This window comes from Corythoichthys intestinalis, chromosome 6 (genome assembly GCF_030265065.1).
Source record: "Corythoichthys intestinalis isolate RoL2023-P3 chromosome 6, ASM3026506v1, whole genome shotgun sequence".
Taxonomy (NCBI): domain Eukaryota; kingdom Metazoa; phylum Chordata; class Actinopteri; order Syngnathiformes; family Syngnathidae; genus Corythoichthys; species Corythoichthys intestinalis.
In genome coordinates, this window is record NC_080400.1 from 5,169,066 (window position 1) to 5,181,371 (window position 12,306).

The window sequence follows — 12,306 nt, forward strand, 5'->3', positions numbered from 1 at the left end:
ACCAGGCTGTGAGAGAATGTTATTCCTGCTTAAAACACAACCATTATACATTATTATTTGTATGCTTTGTTATGCTTGCATGAGAACACTGTAGCGTAGAGCGTCATTGTTATATTAATCTGTTTAAGTGTGCCTCCCCATAGCTTTGACTATTGTAGACTGTATCACAATATGCCCAAATATGGACTGTTATGTTCCTGTGTTTTCCAATATGCCCTGAATGAATACAAGGGAGGACTGTAGTTTATCTTTCTAGCCAGAGCCGGTGTTCAAGGTCATAACTTGAGGTGTTCCCCTAATAGAGGATGTTTTTCTGAGATGTTTTTACCAGGATATGCTATAGTAAGTTTTGGTTTTGTTTCTATGATGTCAACCCATAAATAGAGGCATGGCCTGCATTTCTCTTTTGTCCTCATGCGGAGAGGACGCTTTGTGCATGGCTCCTCGTCTGTACCCGAGAGCTCTTGTTCATAAAGCCTTCGAAGCAAGCAACCCATGGTTGGGGTCTGAGTCATTTCTCATCAAGCTATCAAGTTGACACTTGTCTTGGAGTTCAAAGTTGAATTTCCCTGACACAGGCGACAAAGGGGTGCTTGGAGTCTTATCCGTCGTATTATCAGTTGGATATCAGGTGTTATCCGGTGTTCCTTGTGGTGAGACAGGATGTCCCGCCATTTGTTCTGGACTGTCCTAAAGAGCTGATTGAGGAGTTTGGTGTTGCAGGGCTTGTAGATGTCTTGTCTATCACCTGCTTGTGTCTTATGCCCTATGTCAAATATATTCTTCTTGTTTTCCTTAAACGATGGTATAAATGCTATTTATTTTATATTGGGTGTGTTAGAGTAATACACACAGTAAATACAAGAAAATACACTATTTCCTGATTGATTACATTGTGTTAGAGTAATACAAACAGTAAATATGAGAAAAGACTATTTCCTTCATCGTATAAGTACGAAAAAAGTAATATTACGAGAAAAAAATATGCACTAATTTTATGAGTTTAAAGTTGTAACATTGAGAAAGAAAACATTGGGAAGAAAAAGACATAACATTGTAAAGTACGTAGAAGCCAGTTTAGCTACATTAGTTGTGTTGCACCCATACACATTACATAATGTACCTTTACACATTTACTCGAGTAAAAGTTACAAGTATGGCCAGGTAAAACTACTTAGCAGTACATTTTTCTCCAAATGTTACACAAGTAAATGTAACGCGTTACTATCCCATTTTTGTTTTCGTGACAAGATGGACGAGATGAACGAGAATCACCAAGCGTCCCTGGCTGAGATGGAGGCGGCCCACGACGACGCGTTGTCCACTTTGCGGGAGGAACACGCCCGCACCGTCAAAAGTAGGCCGCGGTCGACGCTCTCGTCAGACACAAAGCGCCGATGAATAGCATTTGTAAATTTGTCAGATTTGAAGATGGCCCACGAGCAGCAGAGGAAGTCTTTGGAGGAGGAGTTTGAGAAGATCAGACTATCTTTACAGGTTAGAAACCGGCACGGATTTCTGGATCTCCGCCATATTGGATGTGGCAGAAATGCTTGTAAACTTAAGGAGGTGAAAAGTGGAAACCTGATATGTCATAGATTTGGGAGACAAAAAAAATAAAATAAAACAGGACAAGCAACATGTGTAACTTTGACCTCATCGTCTACCATTGACAGCAATAGATGTCCAATTCATTCAAACTGGGAGGGTCGGCTGTGAATCTTTCAGTGCAATTGCCGGTGCTAGATGTTTGATTCCTTTTGACTGGGAATGTTCTGAGCGGGCGGTGAATGGGTTAAAATGAATTCATTATTAATTATAATGAATTATTATACATCAAAGCATTGGGGAAAAAAAGATACTTTAGAAATTTGACAAAAATCTTAGAAAAAAAATTGATGACAATATTATTTTTGAAAATGTAAAATATTAATAATAATAATAGATTACTCCTTTTCTGTTTTCTGAAATGTATTATTGTTTTATTTATATATATATAAAAAAAAAATAAATAAACATAGGTATAAATGTAACAAATAATTGAGATCATTGACAGGAAAAAAAAATAAACCAAACAAAAAAACTGAAAAATAGCAAATTAAGAAAATAGAAATAAAGATAAAAATATGTATAAAAATAATTAATAATAAATATAAAAATGCAAACAAACACATTTAGAAAATTGACAAAAATCTTAGAAAAAAAAATTGAAGAAAATATTTTTGAAAATGTAGAATTATGTAAAATAATCTATTCTTTCTTTTTTACTTTGATATTTATCATTATTGTTTTATTGGGGAAAAAAAACATGTATATTATTGTAACGAATAATTGAGATTGTTTACAGGGGAAAAAAATAATCAAAACAAAAATATTGGAAAATCCAAAAAAGAAAAAGAATAATTAAAAAATTATATAAAAAGAAATATAATAAAACTAATGATAAATATGTAATAAAAACAAAAAGATTTTTTGGAATAAAAAAAACCTAAAAATACAAAATATCGAAGAACATTTAGAACGCGAATGAGAAAAATCTATTTAAACAAAAATATAAAATTTAAAACCTTTTATATTTTGTTATAAGAATAATAAATTCCTCTTCTGTTTTTTAAAATGTATTCATAATGATTTATTTGAAAAATATAAAATTAATCAAATAACATTTTATCTAAAGAAATAAATAATAAACAATAACATTTTGACGAATAATTGAGAAAGGTACAGGAAAAATAAATTCAAACAAAACAAAAAATTGGAAAATCTTAAATTAAAAAAATTAATGCTAAAAAATATATAAATCTGTATACAGTATATATATATGAAATATTTGTTTTAATGAAAAAATATATAAAAGAAAATTAATAATAAATTAAAAATGAAAACTAAAGAATAAAAAAAAGAAATAGGAGAAAATTAATAACATAAATAGACGTCCAATCCATTTGAAGTAGGAGGCTGGCAGCGGATGAAAATTCACTCCCGCCAACTTCAAACGGATTGGACGTCTATCACCGTCATCGCCACTGAAGTATGCCAATGTACCGATCTAGGATCAAGTGGACATGCTGACCTTCCAGAACAGAAGCCTCCGAGATCGGGCCAAACGCTTCGAGGAAGCCCTCCGCAAAAGCACGGACGAGCAGATAGTGGTGAGAAATCGCTCATGACCGCCACCCTAAGGACCGGAGAACAACTCCACACTGTCGGCAGGATGCGTTGGCGCCGTACAAACACATCGAGGAGGACCTGAAAAGCCTGAAGGAGGTTCTGGAGATGAAGAACCAACAGATCCATGAGCAGGATTTAAAAATAACCGAGCTGGAGAAAATAGTAGGATTTGAATTTTCCACTTTGGCTATCTTTTTTTTTTTTGTGTGACAAATGAGTCCTTAGTTGTTAAGTCGCATTTGAAGAATTTAAAGTTGCACGCGCTGTGGCCTTTTTTGTCTTTGAGCAGGCTGAAAAGAACGTTCACCTGGAGGAGCGAGTGCAAGTGTTGCAGCAGCAGAACGAAGACCTCAAAGAACGGATCGACAAGAATCTCGCCGTGTCCAGGTGGGCCCTTAACTATTCAACTAAACTAGTTATTTAACTGTACTTACTGCATTTTTTTTTTACATTTAATAGACACATACATACTGTATGTACAAAATACAAAATAATAGACGATAATCAAAATAATAATCAATAATAATTAGGGCTGTCAAAATTATCGCGTTAACGGGCGGTAAATGATTTTTTAAAAATTAATCACGTTAAAATATTTGACGCAATTAACGCACATTGCCCCGCTCAAACAGATTAAAATGACAGCACAGTGCAATGCCAACTTGTTACTTGTGTTTTTTGGAGTTTTGTAGCGTAACAGTCGCCCTCTGCTGGTGCTTGGGTGCAACTGATTTTATGGGCTTAAGCACCCATGAGCATTGTGTAATTATTGACATCAACAATGACGGGCTACTAGTTTATTTTTTGATTGAAAATTTTACAAATTTTATTAAAACGAAAACATTGAGAGGGGTTTTAATATACAATTTCTATAACTTGTACTAACGTTTATCTTTTAATAACGAAAAGTCTTTCTATCCATGGATCGCTTTAACAGAATGTTAATAATGTTAATGCCATCTTGTTGATTTATTGTTATAATAAACAAATGCAGTACTTATGTACTGTATGTTGAATGTATATATGTGTCTTATCTTGCCATCCCAACAATAATTTACAGAAAAATATGGCATATTTTATAGATGTTTGAATTGCAATTAAGATTAATTACGATTAATTAATTTTTAAGCTGTAATTAACTCGATTAAAAAATGTAATCGTTTGACAGCCCTAATAATAATAAATTAGTAAATAACTGTATATAATATTATATAACGTATATACAGACTGCATTTTGTTTTGAATAAGAAAACTTGTATTTAAGTATTTTTTGAACCCCTGGATGCCTGAATTTCTATTTAACAAATATACTTAGAAAAGCATTGATGGAATACATAAGTACGTAAAAATAGTATAAATTAAATAATTTTAAAAAACTAAATACAAAAAATGAAATTGATAAATAGATAACAAAACAAAGACTGAAAAATACACACACACACACACACACACACAAAATGGAAAATACACAAAAAAATAGGAATATACACCTGAAAATTCCAAAATCTGAAAAGTAAAAATGATAACATGATTTTTTTCCAAAACAATAAATATAGGTAATTTAAAAAAAGATTAAAAATAAAAATATTGACATTATATAAATATGGCGGAAAACACTGAGGTGACTTGAAGTTCCGCTCTGAGACCCCCAATTTGGCCAACTTTCAAAATTGTCCGATATGCATGTGTGATACATCATTGGAAAGCTTAAAAATGTCAAATTTTCTAGGAGAAGAAAATTTTTGTACAGGAGGGCATTCAAACAAAAAATTTAAACAGCGAAACCCTATTTGGAGGTGAGAGCACGAAAGAGCAGAATTAAAGACGCCATGACTCTGACGAGATATCATGGCATACTTACCCTCTCCATGTAGCATGTATCACTGAGTGTCAAGACACAGCTGTGAATAGCCACAGCTGGATTTTGGGGGGATTTTATGGGTGAAACATGGTAATGTAACAAGGGTCGTGATGCAGAAATCACAGACATCAAGGAGTGGTTGAGATTTTCTTTTTCATATATTTACCCTTTTAAACATTGTTTTTCAATTTTTCTTTGTTTGGATCGATTATTTATCATATCATCAAAAAAAAAAAAAAAAAAAAATTAAGCAATAGTTGTGAGGTAGATATCCGTGATTTTTTTTGTAGACACAATTTTTTCATTGTAATGTAATTTGTTTAGAAGTTTAAAATATGTGAGTGAATAATTTTTTAATTATTCACTTATTATTAATTAGTCGCGGTTGCGTGACGTCTGTAAACGGAGGTTTCCAGGGTAAAATGGACATTAAATATAGTTCGGGGGCTTAATGTGCCATTAATCTGCTATGGCAGCATATAGACATATTGTTCTGTCAAACACAACAGTTTTTATATATATATATATATATATATATATATATATATATATATATATATGTATGTATGTATGTATGTGGCGGAAAACACTGAGGTGACTTGAAGTTCCGCTGAGACCCCCAATGTGGCCAACTTTCAAAATTGTCCTATATGCATGTGTGATACATCATTGGAAAGCTTAAAATCTCAATTTTCTGGGGGAAGAAAATTTTTGAACAGGAGGGCATTTTATTTATTTATTTTTTTTAATGTTTTTTTTTTAAACAGCAGTGGAGGTGGAGGTGAGAGCACGCGAGAGCAGAATGACAGACGCCATGACTTTAACGAAATATTATCATTTATCAGTACTTACCTTGTTTCGATCCAAAAACTCCATGTAGCATGTATCACTGAGTGTCATGACATGGCTGTGAATGGCCACAGCTGGATTTTGGGGGGATTTTATGGGTGAAACATGGTCATATAACAAGGGTCGCGATGCAGAAATCGCAGACATCAAGGAGTGGTCGAGATTTTCTTTTTCATATAGCTACCCTTTTAAACGTTATTTTTCAATTTTTCTTTGTTTAGATCGATTGTTTATCATCTAACATATCGGAGAAAATGTGGCAGTAACAAAAAAAATACAATTAAGCGATAGTTATTAGTTAGATATCCGTGACTTTTTTTTATAGACGCCGTTTTTTAAATTTTGACGTAATTTGTTTAAAAGTTTAAAATATGCGAGTGAATAATTTTTTAAAGTCGTTTTTTTTTTTTTTTAAACTAAATAGTAGACATCAATTAATGATTCTAAGCTAAAAATGACGACATTTTGAATGATAAATATAATTACTTACCTTTTTTTTATGGCTAGGTTGAAACAAAAGCGGCTGCGCGACATCTGTAAACAGGGGTTTTCAGGGTAAAACGGACAAATTAAAAATAGTTCAGGGGCTTAATGCGCCATGAATCTGCTATGGCAGCATATAGACATATTGTTCTATCAAACATAACAGTTGTTTTGGCTTAAAGTACCGCAGTTTCTTTTAAAGAGGACTGCAAGAGCAGAAACTGCTTTTTCAGTCTTGTCTGTGTTTTCCGCCATATATATACTATAGGAAAGTCAATTACATGCACTAACACTTTTCGGCCACTGGGGCGGGGGGGCTGGCCCCCCTGGCCCACCCTTAAAATCTGCTTATGTCCAGTGACAACCTGTAAAGCTCTGGTCAACTCCATGCCCAGGAGAGTAAAGGCAGTTCTGGATAATAGTGGTGGCCACACAAAATATTGACAGTTGTCTTGTTGTATGTTAATATTGAGTTCTTTGCCATGTGGTGCCATGTTGGAACTTTCAGTAGCCAGTATGAGAGCGTGTGAGAGCTGCACTACAAATTTGAACACACCTGCTTCCTATGGATACCTGGACCTAGTAACACAAACGAGTCACATGACATTTTGGAGGGAAAGTGACAGGCAGTATTCAATTTGGACATTTAGGGATGTAGTTTCTAAGGCATGTACTCACTTTTGTTGCCAGGGTTTTAGATATTAATGGGTATATTTTGAGTTATTTTGAGGGGGAAATAAATGAACCCTATTATATAAGCTGCACACAGACTACTTTTCATTGTGTCAACGTGTCATTTTGTCAGTGTTGTCCCATGAAAATATATACTTAAATATCTGCAGAAATGCGAGGGGTGTACACACTTTTGTGATCCGCTGTATAGACATCCAATCCGCTCAAACGGATTGTCGTCTCACCACTTTTATATCCGCTAAACTCGCGTTTTTTGCGACGTGCAGGCAACTGTCTGAGGAAAACGCCAACCTTCAGGTGCACGTGGAGAAGGAGAGCACGGAGAAGAAGCGCCTGAGTCGCACCAACGAGGAGCTCCTTTGGCGCCTGCAGACGGGCGAGCTCAGCCCTCGCATGTCGCCCAGCGGCTCGCCCGTCCGCCAGGCCCCCTCTCGGCCCGAGTCGCCCGCCCGCCCGCACTCCTGCCACCAGTGAGCGCCCTCGTTTTCGAAGACTCGGCGAAAGACGCTGTCATTCTGACAAATCGCGGGGTTTCCGTCAGGTTTTTTTTTGCCACCAGCGACCTCTCACAAGGACCAAAAACAACTTTTTTCCCCCCTTTTTAAAACTCTTTCAGACGATGATAGACGTCCAATCATCTGGCGTACAATTGATTGAGAAATAAACTGGCTATGACTTTGTTTTAATGTCAACGCGTTGATTTTAATGGGAATGTTGCCCCCACCAGTATGGCTGCCCTGAGGCCATACAGTGGGGGCCGTGAAAGGTCCTTTCATGCTCAGTTGAAATGAGTTTATCGCGAGTAGACGTCTAATCCATTTCAAGTGGGAGGGTGGCAGTTCATTCGCTGCCATCCCTCCCACTTCAAATGGATTAGACGCCAGGGCGTAGGTTTGGTCTTAATATTAGTAGGGACGATATAACAGCATAACCTGCATGTACACTTTTTGCTGGGGACGGGACATTGATAAGACTAAACATACAGTGGGGCAAGTAAGTATTTAGTCAACCACTAATTGTGCAAGTTCTCCCACTTGAAAATATTCGAGAGGCCTGTAATTGTCAACATGGGTAAACCTCAACCATGAGAAACAGAATGTGGAAAAAAAACAGAAAATCCCAATGTTTGATTTTTAAAGAATTTACAAATCATGGTGGAATATAAGTATTTGGTCTATACCAAAAGTTCATCTCAATACTTGTTACAGTGCCTTGCAAAAGTATTCGGCCCCCTTGAATCTTTGCAACCTTTCGCCACATTTCAGGCTTCAAACAAAGATATGAAATTTAATTTTTTTGTCAACAATCAACAACAAGTGGGACACAATCGTGAAGTGGAACAACATTTATTGGATAATTTCAACTTTTTTAACTAATAAAAAACTGAAAAGTGGGGCGTGCAATATTATTCGGCCCCTTGACTTTCAGTGCAGCAAACTCACTCCAGAAGTTCAGTGAGGATCTCTGAATGATCCAATGTTGTCCTAAATGACCGATGATGATAAATAGAATCCACCAATCAAGTCTCTGTATAAATGCACCTGCTCTGTGATAGTCTCAGGGTTCTGTTTAAAGTGCAGAGAGCATTATGAACACACCAGGCAGGTCCGAGATACTGTTGTGGAGAAGTTTAAAGCCGGATTTGGGTACAAAAAGATTTCCCAAGCTTTAAACATCTCAAGGAGCACTGTGCAAGCCATCATATTGAAATGGAAGGAGCATCAGACCACTGCAAATCTACCATGACGCGGCCGTCCTTCCAAACTTTCTTCTCAAACAAGGAGAAAACTGATCAGAGATGCAGCCAAGAGGCCCATGATCACTCTGGATGAACTGCAGAGATCTACAGCTGAGGTGGGAGAGTCTGTCCATAGGACAACAATCAGTCGTACACTGCACAAATCTGGCCTTTATGATATCCATAAAAAGTCTCGTTTAAAGTTTGCCACAAGTCACCTGGGAGACACACCAAACATGTGGAAGAAGGTGCTCTGGTCAGATTAAACCAAAATTGAACTTTTTGGCCACAACTCAAAACGATATGTTTGGCGTAAATGCAACACAGCTCATCACCCTGAACACACCATCCCCACTGTCAAACATGGTGGTGGCAGCATCACGGTTTGGGCCTGCTTTTCTTCAGCAGGAACAGGGAAGATGGTTAAAATTGACGGGAAGATGGATGCAGCCAAATATAGGAACATTCTGGAAGAAAACCTGTTGGTATCTGCACAAGACCTGAGATTGGGACAGAGATTTATCTTCCAACAGGAAAATGATCCAAAACATAAAGCCAAATCTACAATGGAATGGTTGAAAAATAAACGTATCCAGGTGTTAGAATGGCCAAGTCAAAGTCCAGACCTGAATCCAATCGAGAATTTGTGGAAAGAGCTGAAGACTGCTGTTCACAAGCACTCTCCATCCAACCTCACTGAGCTCGAGCTGTTTTGCAAGGAAGAATGGGCAAGAATGTCAGTCTCTCGACGTGCAAAACTGATAGAAACATACCCCAAGTGACTTGCAGCTGTAATTGGAGCAAAAGGTGGCGCTACAAAGTATTAACGCAAGGGGGCCGAATAATATTGCATGCCCCACTTTTCAGTTTTTTATTTGTTAAAAAAGTTTAAATTATCCAATAAATTTTGTTCCACTTCACGATTGTGTCCCGCTTGTTGTTGATTCTTGACAAAAAAATTAAATTTCATATCTTTATGTTTGAAGCCTGAAATGTGGCGAAAGGTTGCAAGATTCAAGGGGGCCGAATACTTTTGCAAGGCACTGTATACACCCTTTGTTGGCAATAACGGAGGCCAAACTTTTTCTGTAACTCTTCACAAGCTTTTCACACACTGTTGCTGGTATTTTGGCCCATTCCTCCATGCAGATCTCCTCTAGAGCAGTGATGTTTTGGGGCTGTCGTTGGGCAACACGGACTTTCAACTCACTCCTCACCAGTGTTGGGCACGTTACTTTAAAAAAGTAATTAGTTGCATTACTCACTACTTCTTCCAAAAAATAACTGAGTTAGTAACTGAATTACTCTATAGTAAAAGTTACTACCATAATTTTCGCACTATAAGGCCCACCTGACTATAAGCCGCCACCCACCAAATGTGACACGAAAACAGCATTTGTTCATAGATAAGCCGCACCGGACTATAAGCCGCAGCTGTCCTCACTGTATTATGGGACGTTTACACCAACAGATTTTAACTGGTAACACTTTATTTGACAGCGGCATCATACAACTGTCATAAATCCAAATGAAGCACCATGAAACTTTGAACCAATTGGGCTCAAAGCTTCATTGCTTCAAGAAGCTTTATTAGGCCATCACTGCTCCCTGGAGGGAGACAGTCAACCTCTTCTGCCACCTGCTGTCAATACTGTTGTTGTCCAACATGCCTCTTAGCATGCATTGCGGTGCTACAGATGTAAATAACAATCAAAATTCATGTTCTGTGCTAATTATTTCTTCACTTGCTGTTCCAGTTGTTTCATTAATTGCTAGTTATGGTATTTGATAACACTTATTTGTCATTAGACAATTTTAATTATGACATGACACTGATATGAGCAATAAGGAATGCTTATAACTGATGTCATTTAATGTTATCTGGCAAATTATCACACTTTTGAATGGATGCAAAAAAGTTAGTGACATAATTTGCCAACATCTGTCATAAGCATGCCCATGATAGTTTCAGGTCAAAATTATGACGGTCTTATGACGCTGCTGTCAAAATATAGTGTTTCCTGTTAATACAACTAAATCAACAAATAAGCCGCACTAGACTATAAGCCGCAAGATTTAAAATTCAATTCAATTCAATTTAATTTGTATAGCCCTCAATCACAACAGAAGTCTCAAAGGGCTTTACAGAGGCAATATGATACACAATTAGAAATGAAGCAACAAAGATGAATAGATACAGTTCAAGTCCTGGGTATCCCCTATCCTTAAGACCCTCCATGCCGGCAAGGAAAAACTCCAAAAACTCCAGAGTCAATTGGGAGAAAAATGAGAAACCTTGGGGAGTACCACAGTCAGGAGAGATCCACTCCCAGGACAGATGTCCTGGGAGTGGATGAAGGAAAAAGGAGCGGAAAATGAAGGGAAAAAGTAGCGGCTTATAGTCCGAAAATTACGGTAGTTACCAGGGAAAGTAACTATTTCCGTTACTTTAAAAAGAACTTGTTGTATGTCAAAGAATTTGAAATTTTCTGAGCAGTATTCGAGTCAGTGGAATAGAGAAGAACAGACAGGTAGTTAACTTGTTAGGTGCTTCAGCAGATTTGAATTGCTTACCACAGATGTCGACAAAAGCTTTGCCCCGGGACATAAATTACACATTACATGCAGGTTCTTTCCTTTAATTTCGACAAACTTGAAATAGTGTCGATATCTCCACCTCTTAAAGGAAAAATTTTCTTCTGAATGCTCTGCCATCCCGAAGACACATGACTCTAACCCTCAGCCAATCACAATCACTTCCATCGCATCTCTCGAGGGGCTTCACTCAGGTAGGCCCGTTTCCCAACAACCTTCACCTTCAAAGCGTCTGCCGTCCTAAAGATGGAAGCAGAATTATTGCTGGCTGACAGTGGGAGATGGGAACGAGGCTAGCATCAGGTGTAGCAAACACAGAAACGTTTCCAAACTTTGGAAAGCATTGTCTAATTGAATGAGCAGGGACAAACAGCTTGGAGTCAGAAGTACGTGCGCTATTCTCGAACCTGAACGCACCCCAAGTCTTGGATGACAAATCAACAGAGTCTCGACTCGACACGGCTGGTTGTTTCTTCAATTTATTCAGAGTAAGTAACGCACCGCTTTTGACCGTCAGTAACGGTAACGGCGTTGTAACGGCGGAAAAAGTAATTAGTTAAATTACCCCGTTACTGAAAAAATACGTTACGTAACGGCGTTATTTATAACGGCGTTACTACCAACACTGCTCCTCACCCCGTGGCATCAAAATGATAACAAAAACGGGGAGCAAAAATCTCAGAACCACACGGGGGGACCTAGTGAATGACCTACAGAGAGCTGGGACCACAGCAACAAAGACTACTATCTGTAACACAATGCACTGCCAGGGACTTAAATCCTGCACTGCCAGACATGTCCCCCTGCTGAAGAAAGAACACGTCCAGGCCCGTCTGCGGTTCACTAGAGATCATTTGGATGATCCAGAAGAGGACTGGGAGAATGTGTTATGGTCAGATGATGGTCAAAATAGAAC

At 37.5% G+C, this 12,306-nt stretch overlaps 1 protein-coding gene across 1 annotated transcript in view; it reads left to right on the plus strand.

Annotated features, from left to right (window-relative positions):
* mtus2b (microtubule associated tumor suppressor candidate 2b) overlaps positions 1-8,262 on the plus strand; it is a 46,412-nt gene extending 38,150 nt beyond the window's left edge. The window contains exons 10-15 of the mRNA XM_057839547.1: positions 1,252-1,357; positions 1,424-1,497; positions 3,054-3,152; positions 3,214-3,333; positions 3,458-3,558; positions 7,324-8,262. Of these exons, the coding sequence (XP_057695530.1) occupies positions 1,252-1,357; positions 1,424-1,497; positions 3,054-3,152; positions 3,214-3,333; positions 3,458-3,558; positions 7,324-7,531 (708 nt within the window). The 3' untranslated portion in view covers positions 7,532-8,262. The remainder of the gene's footprint in view (positions 1-1,251; positions 1,358-1,423; positions 1,498-3,053; positions 3,153-3,213; positions 3,334-3,457; positions 3,559-7,323) is intronic.
* Positions 8,263-12,306: the final 4,044 nt, after the last annotated feature.